The sequence below is a fragment of the Patella vulgata genome, chromosome 1 (assembly GCF_932274485.2).
Source record: "Patella vulgata chromosome 1, xgPatVulg1.2, whole genome shotgun sequence".
NCBI lineage: Eukaryota > Metazoa > Mollusca > Gastropoda > Patellidae > Patella > Patella vulgata.
Genome location: NC_065879.2, coordinates 60,602,964 through 60,621,156, shown reverse-complemented (window position 1 = coordinate 60,621,156; position 18,193 = coordinate 60,602,964). Strand labels below are relative to the sequence as shown.

General features: G+C 36.3%; 1 protein-coding gene and 1 long non-coding RNA gene across 2 annotated transcripts in view; one reads left to right on the top strand and one right to left on the bottom strand.

Moving 5' to 3' along the window:
• The window catches only part of LOC126831160 (protein-associating with the carboxyl-terminal domain of ezrin), a 40,956-nt gene extending 31,321 nt beyond the window's left edge, over positions 1 to 9,635 (bottom strand). Inside the window, exons 1-4 of the mRNA XM_050561846.2 lie at positions 9,270 to 9,635; positions 5,113 to 5,298; positions 1,896 to 2,066; positions 679 to 778 (exon numbers count right to left, since the gene is read on the bottom strand). Coding sequence (XP_050417803.1) covers positions 679 to 778; positions 1,896 to 2,066; positions 5,113 to 5,298; positions 9,270 to 9,449 — 637 coding nt within the window. The 5' untranslated portion in view covers positions 9,450 to 9,635. The remainder of the gene's footprint in view (positions 1 to 678; positions 779 to 1,895; positions 2,067 to 5,112; positions 5,299 to 9,269) is intronic.
• Positions 9,607 to 11,905, top strand: LOC126831821 (uncharacterized). The gene is made up of 4 exons (XR_007684374.2): positions 9,607 to 9,936; positions 10,377 to 10,435; positions 10,618 to 10,706; positions 10,906 to 11,905. It is a non-coding gene; the product is annotated as an uncharacterized LOC126831821 (long non-coding RNA).
• The last annotated feature ends 6,288 nt before the right edge of the window (positions 11,906 to 18,193 follow it).

The following is an 18,193-nucleotide window of genomic DNA, read 5'->3' as shown; positions in this document are numbered from 1 at the left end:
CGTGTACATGTATTTATTTGCTAAATATGGTAGTACATGTATATGTTATATAAAATGTAATAATGCAGAAGGACAACACACCATGTTGGATTTCAGGTCCTCAATAAATGACTTATTATTGCATCATTACATCATATGATTAGGCCATATAAAAATCTAATGCGGAAGGGAGGTATTTATTTTTGCATTTTTATCTTGTCAAAGGATCACTACTGGGCTAAATAACTTCTCATAAACATTGACTTTCAACTCAAGGCACTACATTTATCTCATCATATTGATTAACAGCAATGTGTGATTATCCAGTGTCATTTATGATTGTAGGTATCATTTATCACTCAGGGTTGTGTACTTGATAAATAAGCCTATGCCACATTTCTGGATTAATTCAAATATCTTATTTTTAGCTACTTGCTGCAACAGGGTAAAACATTTACGTGCGGTAATTAATGAGACCGTTTTCATTTTTTAAAATAAAACGGGTAAGCAGCCCTTTTAAGGTGATTATCACAGTAAAATCTGCAAAACAAGCATGCAGCATCAATTTAATTAAAAGTAATAAGGCACGGGGTTAACATTTCATCCTCAGGGCATAGTATACATTGTATGTAATCCCCCTACCATAATCCTCAAGCCAACATTATTCTGGTTGTTGACGTAAATATTGAATAAACTTACTTAAATTGTCTCCCTTTTCAAACAATTCTTCTATAAAAACACCAAATGAGAACACATCTCGTACATGTCCAAAATCTAGTGTATTATCTGTTTTACCAGCCTATTATATACAGAAACAGATACAGTTTAAAATTAAATAATGAAACCTTTTCAGAAAAAGTTTCAATTATTGATTGTATAACTTTATTTAATGTTAACTCTACTTCCAAAATATGGTTTGTGTAGTAAAAATTATACAATAACTTTTTATTGGGCACAAGACGTACAGTACGATATATTCACCCTCACCCCTAGCTAAGATTGGAGCTTTTCAGTTTCATACTCATTTTGTTTATTAATGCATTTAACGTCCTAAAAATACGATAATTTTATACTCTATGTACTTTGACGAATTAATGCCTTTTTAAGTCAAAATAAAAAATTGCTCCTTCTCAGAACAAATATACATTTTTTTAAAAATATACTGGTAAGTGGAATACGGTAACCCATATATCTTTGGGTGATAATCCCATATTTTGAATAATATATACTCTTCAAAAATAGTAGGGAATATTGAAATACCTATGCAGGTTGTGATATGATAAATAATCATGGACACTTGAGTATGTTCACAGATGAAGAACTTATCGTTCAAAGAGAACCACTGAGCTGCATGTGCAACACGCTATAGCGTCATACACGTGGGAGGGGTTCATTGTCAAATTTGACACTTCAAGGAAGGGTTGATGAAAACTGCCGCTTCCTGGTTTATCCTATTCATGATTGCTTTCCTATCGGTTCTTGCATAAGATTTACTGTTTAGCGTATCTTTGCTTTAGTGTGTTACGTTTAATTTGATCCGGACACGTGTTCGTCGACGTCAACGTCAACGGACAACACTGCAACAATTGGCCGTGGCACTGCATGAGGAGTGGGTCAGATTGCCCCAAATTGTGATTGGACGGTTGATTAGGAGCATGCCACAACGAATAGGTGGAGCAATTACTCATTATTAAGACAAAAATCAAAAACGTCCATTTTCACTTTTGACAGTGTATCTCTTTGCGAGTGAAATTGGCCAATCAGATAAGCCGCCCATATGAACTGTTTATGTTCATGTGTAGGCAATTGGTCTGTTATTAACATACACTGGTTACCTTTAATAAAAACAGCAGTGCATTTCCGCAGTTTTGTATTGTTTTTGAATATCCCCTACTTTTTTGGAAGAGTATATTTACCTTTTCTTCAGGCGAAATAGACTCTTCATTTCTAAACGCTCGACATCTCTCTAGAAACTGAACTGTTGCCTCTTCAAATTTACAACAATGTTCTAGTCCTCCTAATTTCCAACTTCCATCTTGTAGGACATAAATTGATGACATACATATATTATTATGGCATATACCAACCTGTTACAACAGACAATAAAATTCAGAATTCAAATATAATTACTAACTAACTAAAAACAAGATATTAAAACTGAACAGACTGTGTCTGTAGTCGAGTAAAGATAAGCCACATGGAGTGGATACTTAGAACAAATTGTAACAAACAAAACAAAAATCGCCCAAAATAAAAAGATAGGTTTTCAAGAAATCAGCATAAATCCAATATGGCTGCCATTAGCACCTTAAAACTCCAATTTAGCAATTTACAAAGTAAAGAATGCGAAGATCAGCGAGTTGTGGGACTTTTGACATCATACAGAACGTGTTACAATGATAGTTCTAGCCTTCCATCATAATGGTTGGACAGAAATGTGTAACCATGACGAGTTACATTCATCAGTAATGAATGTTAAGGTTGAGTAACATAGCTAAGCTTGGCTGGATCCATGTATTTTATTGTAAAAACTCGTATATAGGCTTTGTTTTTGGATATGGTCTCCAGTCGCAACAGCCTGCATAGTGCGTGACTGATCAGAGGGGTATATCTGGTTTGAACGGCTACGAATACAGCCAAGAAAGGCAGTTTGTAAACTTTTACTTAGTTTCTGATAGACCTAGATTTCAATTATAGACTGTACAATTCTTCTGCTAACAATTCTTCTTTATTGGCAATTTCCGGGACTGTAGTATCAAGTATGCAATTGGTTCAGGTTCATGCGAATCGTTGACTATGAATTTCAATCTTTAAGTTGGCGTCGGGTGAATTGGTTAACAAATTTGGCAGGTCTTGTTCTGGAGCTTCTATATCATGTCCGTGTGTCTCCAGAAGGTCTGTCGGTTGTTAGTTAGGCTTGCGTTGCTGCTTTAATTTCAAATAAGAGGTATGGAAACCGCATGCATTCAAAGTACCAACCAGAAATCCTGGCCCATAAATTTGATATAGCTGTATCGCGAACGTTAAATGAAATAGGTCTAAAATTGTTTGGGGTCTCGCCGCTTTTACCAAACATAGCCCGATAGATATATTCTTCAGCTCATCGCCCACGATCAGCCCTTGTAAAAAAAGTGTAAACAAATTTGAAAAACTTTATTGTTTCTGGCCCAGGTAATACTTTTCTGGGTGGGTGACGGATTTTGTTTAATAATCTTGCTGCAGATTATTGTGGCTGCAGTTCTTCGTTTAATAATTTTGTCCTTTCACATTGTCTGCCCATAATACATTTGCATGCTCTAAACTCAACCATTCCCAAAATATTAGAGTTTTAAGGTTTTCAAAGATGGCCATATTGGATTTATACTAATGATTGGACTATGGTGTTATGACGTCACATGGACATAATTTGGCAATGTTTCTCTGATTCTTTGGTAGCACTTTCCTATCTACCCGCAATACATTTACACCCTCTTAACTCAACCATTCTCGATATATTGCATTTTTGAGGTTCCAATGGCAGCCATATTGGATTTATGCCAATTGTTGGACGTATGACATTATGACGCCACAAGGACATCATGGGTTGTGCGTTTTTGATTCTTTGGTACCACTTTTATATCTACCCCTAATACATTTACACCCAATAAACTCAATCATTCCCGAGATATTGGAGTTTTAAGGTGCCAAAGGCGGCCATATTGGATTTATGCTAATTACTCAAAATCCTATTTCTTTATTTTGGATTTATTTTAATTGTTGGCCGTATGACTTCTGACATTATGATGCCACTGGGACATGATGGGTTGTGCTTTTTTGATTCTTTGGTACCACTTTTATATCTACCCCTAATATATTTACACCATATAAACTCATTCATTCCCGAGATATTAGAGTTTTAAGGTGCCAATGGTGGCCATATTGGATTTATGCAAATTACTCGAAATCCTATCTTTTTATTTTGAATATATGCTAATTGTTGGCCGTATGACTTATGACGTCACAAGGACGTCAACTGGCATTGTTTTTCTAGTTCTTTGGTAGCACTTTCCTATCTACTCGTAATACATTTACATCCTCCAAACTCAACCATTCCCGAGATATCAGAGTTTTAAGTTTCAATGACGGCCATATTGGATTTCTGCTAATTGTTGGCGGTAGGATGTCACAGAGACATCATTTAGTTGTTTTTCTAAGTCATCTGTACTACTTTCCTATCTACCCGTAATACATTTACACCCTCCAAACTCAACCATTCCCGAGATATTGGAGTTTTAAGGTGCCAATGGCGGCCATATTGGATTTATTGCTAATTACTCAAAAACGTATCTTTTTACTTGGAGCGATCTTTGTTTGGAAGAGCTTCAGGGACCCCTCTACCAGATTCCGTCGAGAAAACTTCTGTTACAATTTGTTCTAGGTCATTTATTATATTTACTGGATTACTGGTTGCAATAATACATTTGTGATTTTGAGACTAAAATGTAGAAACGTGCACATTGTCATTGCAAGAGAGGAGAACAGGGTTTCTATCTACTATTTATTAAATTATCAAGGCTTCCTTTATGTGCACACTAATGTGGACGTCAAATTCTATACAATACAGACAACTAAAAAACCCTTTCCTTGTTGGCAATACAACAAGGTAAATCCAATGTAAGTTTAACAAAATAAAAGATAGCAGGTTTAACCAGGGTTATAATTTCAAAATGATTATGATTCTGTTTTTAAATATATACTGGACATGTCCCCCTGGATTGGCACAAATATGCCATACCGGACATCACTTAGATCAGATGACGCCAGACTGTCAGATTTTCACAAAATCATTTGTCACAATATTGGTACATCTATTAATCAGGCTACATTATTATGTGAAATATTATAGTTTAGTCAAGATCAAGCATTTTTCCCAGTATAGTCTGTGTTCCTTCAAAATTGTTCAAACAATGTCCATTCCAGGCATCCTGACTGCTGCAGGTTTGAACACCAATAACGTAATCAGGACAAGTTTATCTCATGTGCCTATGCCCACAGCACTCATACTATTTAAAGAGATGCTTTTTTAAAATGATAGTGCATGACATTATTTCAGAATTAAGGCCTCAAAGCTGTATATATTTACTTTTGTATTACCTTATCATGTAAAAATACCAAAGCATCTAAAATTTCAGAAATTCCTGAAGATATCTCTATTGGTGTTAATTGTTTTAGTACACTTTCTAGAGGTAAAACTTCTTCTGTTACTAAATATGATCCTTCTGAACTTTCACCTGATGCTATAAATCTTAATATTGATGGATGTCGTAATGTTTTTAGATGCTGAAAGATGAAAACAACAAAATAATTAAGTTACATTTAAGGGTGTAGTGGTTCAAAAGATATTGAAGCGGTTATATGGTTGTTAAAAACTCAACCAGTTAACCGATTTCATTCACATAAAAATGGTGGATTCTATCAAGAGTAAGCTTACTTGTTCACCAGGTTGGGAATATTGGATTAAAAAATGCCTTGTATTCGATCTTTTTCTTGATAGCACCGTTAAAAGACAAAGCCAGATTTGTTGTTACAGTTTATAAACGAGTATATGTTCTGAGGGTTGGTGAAAGTCAATCACTATCAACTCATATATATCATATTAAACAGAAGATTTGTTATTCAAAGACTACAGATTATTCTGAAATCCGTTGCTCTTGTTCGTCATGAGATCCTTGGATGTTGGAATTATTACCAGGGTTCCTCAAAGACAACTGCTGAGAAATATTAGGAAAACCTAAAATTTTGAGTGCTCTAGTAAAAGGTACATGTAGATTCTACATGTACATGTCTATGGATAACTAGATATTTTCAAATCCTTGAAAAAGCTTTAAAAAAATAGTTAGACATATCTAAAACAGAAGAGGAATTTTGTAATTACATGTATTATTATTATAATATAATTATTTTGTAATAAAATGTACCGTAATGGAAAACCAGCAGCTGCCAGGCAAGATACACCCACATTTTGCAAGAGATGGATAGAAAACAAGCTAAACAAACAGTAATTTTTCGTACAATCAAGGGCCATAATTCAGGAAGTTAAGATCTAATATGTAAGAATATCGACAGGAACCAAGATGTTTGGGTTATAAAGATATATTTCAAGTTTCATCAAAATCAGATCAAAATTGTGACTTCTAGAGGGTCCACAACCTTGATATACCATATATTTACATGCCAATATCGAAAGGAACCAAGATCTGTTGGAGTTAACACTGTATATCAAATTTTGTCAAAATCGGATAAGAATTGTGACCTGTAGAGTTTCCACAAACAAATTGTTGTCGGAGGGACGGACTGGGTCGATGACAAAAACGATCAAAGTTGGATGGTACTAAACTCTATTACCGTGATTATGGGTACGGGTCTTAATACAAAATTACAGATATGATGCCATATATCACTGAAAATTACTTTCATTGCTCTTTTAAAATATTTAAATAATTTTCTGACACATTCGTATTTACTTTCCTTAACAAGCCAACAGTGAGCTCAAGGCTGATGTCCCCCGCCGAAATCCCAAAATAAATAGATGACACATATTAATTAATCGCACATTTATTTTTTTCAAAAGTATCGAGCAATCAAACTATACACTAACTAACTAAGTTACATCACTCTCTATCAGACAGAATCAAGATTATCTTGTCCCAAAGCATCGACCAATCAAATTGATTAGCTCTGCTTAGCTTCAGCTTGAAATGTTAATCATTGAACTCAGTCAAGACATTCACCTAATGAACATCTACATGTACATCAAGTTTAAACATTCTACCTCAGTTAAAAGCAGATTTGTTACGTTCCAAAGTCTAAGCAGAAAATTCTCACCATCAAACTTAGTCAAGGTAATGATATAATGAATCTATATTCAGAGTTTCATCAATTTCACTTCATTATAACCAAAGTTATTGTGCCCCAAAGGAACAACCAATCAGATTGCTTATCTCTGCTTACCATAAGCAGACAATGTTCATCATTGAACTCCATCAAGGCATTCACCTAATGAACGCCTACACCAAGTTTGAACATTCTACCTCAATTAGGACAGTTGTTGTGTTCCAAAGTTTCGACCAATCAAATTGTTTATCACTCTGCTTACCCTCAGCAAAAAATGTTCATTATCCAAGTTAGTCAAAGTATTGATGTAATAAAGCTATACAACAAGTGTCCTCACTCTCACTTAATTAGAATTAAAGTTTTGATGTCCTAAAGCATTAACCAATAAAATTGATTATCTCTGCTTACCCTAAGCAGAAAATGTTCATCTTCAAACTCCATCAAGGCATTGACCTAATAAACACCTACACCCAGTTTGAACATTCTAGCTCATTCATATTTACTTACCTTAAAAAAAAACAATCAAACTCTTTTAAATGACAGGGGAACGGGTATTCAATGTCAAATACGGGTCTTAATATGAAATTCCTGATATCTTGTTACATATCACTGAAAAGCATGTTCATTGCTCTTTTCAAATACGTAAAAAACTTTCTGGCATATTCATATGTACTTACCTTAAAAAACAATCAAAATTGGGTGGTACGAAACCCTATTAAATGACGGGGGTAGAGGTATTTAAATTAGAAATATGGGTCTCAATACGAAATTACAGATATCATGGTATGTATCACTGATATTTAAGTACGTTCCTTGCTCTTTTCAAATATATGTAAATAATTTTCTGGCACATTTATATTTATATAAAGTTGAAGTGAAGGGAGCTTAAATCCAAAATTCTATATCTATACTGAAAAGTATAGTCAATCCTCTCTTTATTCATTTTTTTTTGGCACAGTGCATATATCCTTTTTTTTTAAAATTTATCAAAGTTAGTTAGACTGCACTAGCTGAATTAAAGAGTGGTGGGGGTGGGGTGAGTGTTTAATGTCAAAATACAGGTCTTGATACGAAATTCCAGTTATCGTTTCGAACATCACGGCTCTTTGAATCTACTTGTTATTTCCTGGCACATTCATGATTACAATATTACATACTTTAAAGAAGAGATATAACCCTTTTTATTTTGCAGGCCCATAGTAGTGATGTGCGTTTTTTCGGTTTAACCGTACGGTATCGGTTTTTACATATAAACCAAAAACCGAACCGATAAAACAAAAAATAACCGTGCGTTTCGGTTTATTTTTTTCCAAATTCCTAATTTTTAATTTACCCGTTTTTCGTTTTGGAAATGTTTGAAAAATTCCTAATTTTTATGTAGCCGTACTTCGTTTACTTAATAGTTCCAAAATTTTAATGTAGCCACCACTTCCGTTTTTATTTTCAATCAACCAGACCCCCTATGTATAGAGTGTTTAATGAGTCTGGATGGCCTAGACTATTTATTTTCTCAATTAGGTTCGGTTTATAATTCAAACTTTTATGCAAGCCTAAGCCGGTTGTCAATAACGCACAATGGCTTCCTCTAAAAGTAAAATGTCTCCATGGCTTACAGTAACTTTATTGTTATTGGTATTATGTCGTTATGTTAATTTATTATTATGGTGTTGTGTATGGCAAAGTTTGTCAGATCCTTTTTTACAGTAACTTTATTGTTATTGGTAATACATGTATGTCGTTATATTAATTTATTATTATGGTGTTGTGTTTGACAAAGTTTGTCAGATCTTTTTTTACAGTAACTTTGTTTTTACTAGTCATAGTTAAAGTCATATAACAGTAAAAAAAACTTGTTGTTTACAATTTACATCAATATGTTTGATATCTTTTCTAGCTTCCAAGTATTCCTATAAAATAACCATAAATCAGTGCATTCATAATACAGTGTTTAAATGAATAAAAAAAAAAGAAAACCGAAACCGAAACCACGTTTTTTGCCACAGAAAAACAGAAAACCGAAAGAAAATTTAAAAACCGCACATCACTAGCCCGTAGCTAGCCCCCAATTTTTTTTTTGGGGGGGGGGGGGATTTGAAGGAAGGAATACAACTTTAACGTACCGGTACCTATAAAGTGTTTATCACCGATGTCCACTTCGGAATATGTCCTCAACACCTATAATAATTTATGATAAAAAAGAAAAGTTCGGAATCGGGTTAGAGTGCGACTTGTTTGAATTTTGAAGATAATCACACGATTTTGGGCACCACCAATCTCTAACTGTTATGAGTTATGGGGTGGGGTGGGGTGGGGTGGAGGGGTGCATTTCACAGCCTCCCCCCCCCCCCCCACACACACATTCACCGGACTCTACGTGAGATATCTTTTTACAAAGTTAGTTGCACATACATACTTACTTTTGCAGCTTTTTTGAGTATATCTATTTCCTTTCTGTCCTTCCGCGTATGTTGAAAGACAGAAACAGCTAAACCCGTCTGTGTTATTGCTTGCTGAAGTGTCCAGTCGCCGTGAGAATTTGTCAATGGAAATTTATCGCCCCAATCACAATCGCTCAATATACTGCTTTCTGCTCCCATTATTTTCACGTGGATTGACCAAATATGGATATTTTCATTTACAGATTAACCAAAGTACATAATTTTGAGAAGAAGTCAATTCCAAGCCATTCACAAAAAATAGTTTTAACGATTTTCTACACAGATTCGTGGCGAAAATGATTTCATCCTACCATTTTGAATTTAGAGTGATTTCCCTTTATAATGGACTTGATTGGTGTCTGTCATTATCACATGTGATAGACCTCGTTAAACACGTTCCAAATATAATTTTAACACAGAGATCACTGCTATGATAGATGCGTAGTGAAGGTTTCTACAAAAGGAAGTGACGAATACAGAAGGAAAACACAACTTATCCTTCTATATATAACAATATAACTGACTGAAGTGACGAGTGATAACAGCGATACACCGGCCAATTTCTGCTCACTTGCACTAACAATTCCTTCGAAGACCAAAAGTTGTTATGTGAAGACTGTGAGAGGATATCTGACAATTCAAAAAAGTAATTGAACACGAGAAAAATTGAAATAGTCCGTACATTCGCTTGTTTTTATTCATTCTATACTTAATAAAAACATGGTAATGCATGGAATTTTTCTATATTTTTTCGGTAGCACGATTTACCCAAATCCACCCAATTCTATTCCAAATCCACCCAAATTTACCCAAATCAGGCATTATTTCAACTGATATCACAATAATTTATATCGATATTTGTTAATGTAGTAGGGTGGTATATTCTCTTTAAGTATTTGGTGTGATATTCTCTTTAAGTATTTTATCCAGTTCTATTGTCCTGTATATCCAGTAAGTTTTGTTTTTCCAGTTGGTATAATTAGTTTAGTTTATAGTTTAAACATGTTATTTTAACATGGTGAGTAGTATTCTGTTACTTAGATACTGTCCTAACATCATGTTTCACCTTTAGTCACTTTTTCTTAGATCTCCATCTTGAAGGCAACAATTTCTTTCTACGTACAGCACTGCATTTACTAATTCGGGTAGGTTTATATTTGTTTAACTTGACTTGACAATATAATACAAGACAATTCCTTTCTAATTTAAATACTGTTTTATTCTCATATAAGTTTTAAATAAAATAATACATGTATAATCAATCTAAAGAAGTAAACACTTATATTTTAAAATGTATGTCTAATTTGGTGTTTGTTTTATCTTTTAGTGTTTCTCTCTTTTGTACCTGTATATGGTTTCCTAAGCTTATACATTATTAGTTCTAATTCTTCATTTCTTAAGAGCACCTTTATCAGGGTATGTTTCTAGTTTATAGTTTCTCATTTTGTTATGTTATTTATGTATAATAGTTCTAAATGCTCCATTATTATTACCTGTAATAGGCAATGTATCTCTATATATTATATGATTAGTTATTAGAAGCTATTTCTAAGCTACATCCTTTTTTTATATATATTTATTCTTATTTGCTAATTTAGTTATTTTGTCATTTCAGTGCTCTTCTTCTTGTCTTCTACTTGTTCTTCTTTCTGTAAATAATTGGCTGTTTTGTTCCTGTGTATTGTAAATAAACTGTATAGCTGTGTTCCTGTCTTTGTCTCTTTTCGTTCAACCCGCGACCTGGAAAGGGGATAGTCCGTTGTCCATCGATCCTGCTACATTAATATACCGTCCTTTCTGTCAAATTGTCATTTTTAATTTAAAATCGTAGCGTTTTTATGTCAGAATGTGATTTCCTCGTAACTTTGGAAGTCGTAACCAAGGGACATAACTCCTCTAAGACACAAATCTAACGAAAACAACCATTATTTCAACTCATATCATTATTATTATTATTATAGTGCGCCCTTTCAAGGCTTTCATATAACATGTTCAGGGGCACTTTCAAAGTGACAATGTAATCATAAATAAACAACAAGATTATGGGCATACAATAACTTATATCGATTTTTGATAATCTATCGTTCCCTTTGCCAAATTGACGTTGTGTCAAAATGTGACTTCTATGGAAATTTGGAAGTCGTAACAAAGGGACATAACTCGTGTTAAACACAAATCTACCCAAATTCACCATCATTTCGACAGTTTAAAATAGTTTAAAATCATAGCCTTTTTGTATCAAAATCCGTTCTTTTTTGGGCAGAGTACAGAAGGGAAATAACTCGGGGACCGCATAACTCTATCCATAATTCTGAATGATATATGCCTCAACAGGAAAGTCATTTTACAATACATATATATGCATAGACCTAGTGATGCTTGCTTTGTAGGGCAAAAGTTGGCTCGTGGAAGGAGGGTAAAGTAGAGGAGGAGGAGGAAAATATAAAATTTTAATAGCATATTAGCTGTGATAGATACGTTGACTGATTTAGGACACGCAAAAAAAAATAATATCTCGAGCGCTCGAGATACTAAGTCGAGCGCTCGAGATAAAACAATCGAACACGTCTCAACCGATGTTTTAAGCTGTATAATTTTGTACATTAATGATAAACTTGCAGAATAAAGATATTCATTTGTTCGTTGTTTTTACAGCCCACCCAAAACTGCAGTGACGGAGCCCCCCCCCCCCCCCTCGACACACACTCACACCATCCCATGCTCATCACCACCACTAAATATTTTCAGTCATATTTACCCCCTACCAAGTGGGGAGTATATCGCATGTTATTAACGAATCAATAATTATATATATCGAGGTTACAGAGTTTTGCTAGGAGAGACTGACTTCTTATCTAGAAGCTCAGGTCTGGTCCCAATGAAGGTTATATGTTTCATATGTGTAGGAAATGTTCATTGCCTAATTTACCCTGGCGCAAGTAGCGCGATCGTGCCGGTGTGGCAGTTTCAGATGGTTCCTGGTGTGTGATTACCGTTTGGCGCATGCGCAGTTGTAGGAGTCAACTCACATCGTTACAGTCGCGGTGTGCATTGACTCCTCGTGATAGGATTTCCCCTAAGATTTTCTTACGGTCAAATCAGATTATTATGTACCGATATTAACAGTATTACCACCACGAGAGGATGCAAATTGACGATCTTTATTATTATTATTTAGTATATATACCCGTCCACAATGCGAACATTCTCTCTTGCATTTGGTCTGTCTACATGCATGTTTGAATGTATGGGATGGTATAATAAATCTATATTTATGTTAAAGAAATCGGAATAAGAAATTCCATACTTTTATATTTGTGATAAATGAAGCCACGAAATATCAAAGACCTTAATCTTCCTTTGGAGGTGAATTAATTGATAATTTCAAGCCAATCATCAATTTGTATGGTTTCCACTGATAGTACATGTGTAGAACGACTAATCACTAAAAAAAAAAATAACGGCAACAAATCACGAACGATAGAAGTATCAATTTCAAGCCAATCAACTTAGATCCGTTGATCGTGTAACTACTCATCACTAAAACAACAGCTAATCACGATAACAAGTATGTTTATTAATGACAAAACTCTAATCAAGTACATGATATACTTTTTCCTGGACTGTCTGACCAGGAACCAACTCGCACTGCAGGAAGTAGATATAGTTTCGTTGTTAAGGCAAACATCAGTTTCGGACATGCGCAAGTGCCCAGGAGAAAACACACACCAGGAGTCAACTCAAACTATCACACCGGGCTTCTACATTCACCCCCCCCCCCCCCGCGCCCAAAATCAATAGTTGCCGCCTTTATGCCTTAAGGAATACATAATAATATGCTAAGTTCCTAGCTGATCCATTCAGAATTGCGACCTGTATACGGTAAACACAAATATTGTGCGTGGCTCTGCCCCTGGGTGTTGGGACATGCAGTTGTCGTCTTTGGGCTATAAGGAATACATATGCCAAGTTCCAAGACGATACATTAAGAATTCTGGCCTGTAGGCAATACTCAGAGACACAAAGAAAAATGGGTGTGGCGCTGATCCTGGGGGCCACGCAAACACCCCAAAAAAAACAATAGGGTCATCCTTAGGGTATAAGGAATAGGTATGCAAAGCTTCAAAAGGATCTGTTAAGAATTGCGCCCTGTAGGAGAACCACACACAAAAATTTGGTGTGGCTCTGTCCCAGGGGCCAGACATGCACCAAAAATAATTGAGGTCATCATTAGGGTATAATGATCGATTAAGAATTGCGGCCTGTAGGGCGCGGGGATTGAATGTAGAAGCCCGGCACGATCGCGCCACTTGCTCCAGGGTAAATTAGGCAATGATCAGTTCCTACATATGAAATAAATAACCTTGGATCAGACCTGAGCTTCTAGATAAGAGGAAATGTCAGTCTCTAGCAAAACTCTGTAACCTCGATATATACAATTATCGATTCGTATAATAACATGCGATATACTCCCTATTTGGAAGGGGGTAAATATAACGGGAAATATTTAGTGGTGGTGATGAGCAGGGGATGAAGTGTGCGTGTGTGTGTGTGGGGGGGGGGGGGCGCTCTGTCACTGCAGCTTTGGATGGATTTGTTCGTTTTTACAGCCCATCCAATGGATGGATCAGCTAGGAACTTGGCATATTATTGTGTATTCCTTATGGCATAAGGGCGGCAAGTATTGATTTTGGGCGCGGGAGGACCAGACATGAGCTTCTAGATAATAACATGCGATATATACTCCCAACTTGGTGGGGGATAAATATAACTAGAAATATTTAGTGGTGGTGATGAGCATAGGGGGGGGGGGGGCGCTCCGTCACTGCAGCTTTGGATGGGCTGTAAAAACGAACAAATGAATATTTTTATTCTGCAAGTTTATCATTAAATAATGCACACAATTATACACCTTAACCCATCGGTTGAGACGTGTTCGATTGTATTATTCCGAGCGCTCGACTTAGTATCTCGAGCGCTCGACTTAATTATCTCGAACGCTCGACTTAGTTATCTCGAGCGCTCGACTTAACTATCGCGAGCGCTCGAATTAGTATCTCGAGCGCTCGACTTAATATCTCGAGCGCTCGAGATATTATTTTTTTTTTTTGCGTGTCCTAAATCAGCCACCGTAGATAGAACACTTTTGTGAACAAAAATTATAATTCATATCAGCAAAAGATCAAACAACTATAAACAAATATATACATATCAAAATACACGATCAGTGCCGGATTTAGATGAAGAGAGGACCTAGGCTATTACAATAATTATGATGCCCATCCCAATCTCCCACCGCTAGAGGAAGATGGAAGAGTGTTTTAAACAAAATTGAGTAAAGCCGAGGATGGTAGCGGGTGTTTAAGACGAAAGAGCGTGTAAGCAAGGCCAATGACAGTGTCAAAAATATTATACACCTTGACCGGAAGCCCCGTAGATTTTGTGGCCCTAGACTTAAAGATACATTATGGGAGATAAGATAAAGAGATGGCAGTTCTCGCTATAATATACTATTAAAAAAAAGTAGGGGATATTTGATTTTTAAGTGTTATTAAAGTCACCTAATGAAACTGACGAAGAAACAAATGACAAAATGAAATGAAGTTCACATTAATCGATTTATTCCAAATGATCGTTAGACTAAGTAAGGCACAGACTGACCATTATAAGGGTAAAATGATACCCGGGGTCAAACAGCAAAGTTACCACAGCATCACAACCAAGTCAGTAACGGGTAAATCCTCCTCTGTTTGCCAAACAAGCATTGATCCGACGTGGCATACTCCTAATGAGACGTCTAAGGTCATTTTGGTCCAGATTGTCCCATTCCTGTTGCAACGCAGCAGCAAGTTCTTGGACATTGGCAGGACGTTGTTGACGTTGACGTAACCTCTGTCCAAGCATGTCCCAGACATGCTCGATGGGGGAGAGGTCGGGACTCAGTGCTGGCCAAGGTAATGTGGTGATGTTCTGTTGTTGGAGGTAACCTGTAACGATCCTGGCCCTGTGACATCTTGCGTTGTCATCCTGGAAGATGAAACGGCGGCCATGACGTCGTGCGAACGGCACAACATGGACTGCCAAGATGTTGTCCCGGTAGTACTGGCCTGTAACACGCCCTGCAACAACATGTAAAGCCGTTCTTCCAGCAACAGTGATGCCTCCCCACACCATAACAGAACCACCCCCAAATCGATCATGTCTGATGACGTTAACGTCTTGGAAGCGCTCGTTTCGACGACGCCACACCCTCCTACGTCTGTCCAAAAAATCAACAGTGAACCTTGACTCATCTGAAAAAATCACATTGCTCCAGCGTCGATTATCCCAGTGTTGACGATCCCTACACCAACGACGTCTTGCCTGAATGTGATGATCTCTCAAACAAGGGATCACGCGAGGACGTCGGGCGCGAAGGTGACCCCTATGCAGTCGATTCCGAATCGTCTGGCCACTCACTCTCACACCAGTGTCTGTTTGAAGACGAGCGCTGATCTGATTTGCTGTGATGACACGATTTCTCAAGGCCAAGGTACGGATAAATCGATCCTGGGCTTGAGTTGTCGCCCTTGGTCGACCTGAGCGTGGTCTGTCCTGTACAGATTGTGTATCACGGTATCTGGACCATAGCCTGCTTATGACAGACTGAGAAACATTCATCGTCCGCGCCACAACCGCCTGTGTTGTGCCGATCTGTAGCATGCCAAGGGCACGTAACCTTTCATTTTGGGTAAGCCGACGCATATCAAAATTTGTTTTCTGGTCACTAAAACAATTAAACTGATGTTTCCACCCTGGAATTCAATGCCACAATGACTGTAACATTCAAAGTCAGAGTCGTGCAAATCTTGGGTTGGACCCCCATGATGATCCCAAGCATCACCTGCATTCCATGCGGTAGCTATTGGTGCGTTTGGGCGTCACATGTAACTGGAAATGTTTCTTCTGTTAGGTTCTATAGTGACTTTTTTCGTAGTCATTTGCATATTTTAGTATTATGCCCCCAAAAACAAATACCCCCTACTTTTTTTGAATAGTATAGTTAAAAACTAGATAGTGTTAAGGTAATTTGCTGAAAATTTCAGTCAAATTGATCCACTATGAGCCGAGAACGAAGCGGGTGAAATTTTTTCATAGTCTCGATCATCATTACTAAAATCATTAATATAAACAGCATAGTCTCGATTATCCACTTTTTTGATTTAATTATCAATGGCCGTTAAGCGGCATATAGGAATCTAATCCAGCCAACATCGAAGGCTAGCCTTGACATCGAGAGTTTATTATGGTCTGGATAAGTTAATTAATGTCTAATTGATAATTTAGATAACATTTCAGGCCTAAAGAAAGACTTGTAATAAGCAGATTTTGCTCTTGCATAATGCATGTTTAAGTCTGCCAAGCCTATAGGGTAAATCCGGCACTGTACATCATAAAATGAACACAGAGAATATTGCCCCGACACAAGAAAGTGAACTATTTTTTATAACTGCACGTTCTGTCGACTCAAATCCGCTTCACCTGACCTGGCTTTTTACCGGATGAAGTCTTGGGACACATAACTTTAAACTTTTTGTTAGCGGAAAAAAGAATTTTTTAGTTGGATTTGCTAAAGTTTTTTTATCATTTAAAAATCTCCAAAATACGTGATTTTTTTCGCGTTTATTTTTGGAGTGCCAAACATCAAAATCAAATTTATAAAATTGTGAAGCTTTTTGATTAAGTCTGTAGCTACCGTATCCATATAATGCGCGTCGTAAATTTAGAATTTGTATTTCAGATGCCAAGGTTAGCTTTTCAATAGGATTATTGATAGTGTGTTGTTTCCAGTCTGTAAGCTGTTTTAGTCTGTGATTAATTGATTCTGAATTATTGTTAGTCCACAATTCACTTATTTTATTTTCGCGAAGTGGTAAATTTACATGTTTTCTGATGTTATTTTCTATATATATATTCCAATAGTTTTTAAATTTGTTGTCCATTTTAAACTACTGGCATAGTGCATCTTTTCTACTTAAAAATTCCGATTCGCTTTTCGAATACACTATGCCAGTTTTGCGGTTGAAAATTATATATAAAATCTTCGGACGTTCCCAATTTTTGTAAATAAAGTTTAATGTTGTCTTTAATATGTTTTGTGCATAAAAATATGGTATTACAAGGAAATTTTTCTTTCAATGAATTAAGTATAGCCTTTTCCTGGTCACACCCCAATTTCAACTCCCCAGGTTCAAGGGCATCCCTAACGTGGGCAAAAAATGATTGTATGTACCTTGTTCCCCGTCCCAATGTAAAAAAAGTGACCCTAGCATAATTGGTTCTCCGCCTGTTTTTCTATTTAAAACAGATATGTTTTTGTAAGAAAATGCGGTAACAAATCATTGTCTCAAATTAAAAGTCCTGTCTACCCCAAGCACACTTCCATTTTCACCAAAACAGTTCTTTTTAATATCTACTAATTGTTCTTTCGAATATAAAATAATAGATGGCTGTCTGTGACCACTGAGGCATACCTCTTTGATATTGGTTGAGTCATGCTGCTTTGCTAATATAGCCAATATATCGTCTGCTAAATTACAATTGATCGAAGGGTTCGACTTTTTTTTGATTCGCGATATTTTTTATCTTGAACTTGTCGTGCAGATTTCGGTGCCTCTAAACTGTCATCCAAGCACATTTACTGTTATTGCTTCTTGATTCATTGGGAGAGATGGGGTTAAAGTAAGGATTTTATAAAATCTAATATTGACCCTCCATCCCGTCGCGCATGGCGTCACTTGTGTAATTTACGAACCTCTTCGTGTCGCCATGTCAGCTGGTTATAATATTCACCTCCCACGCAGTAGTATTACTAAAGGTTACTATCTATGTTTATATTTGTTATGTGTCCTGGCGGAGGGTGG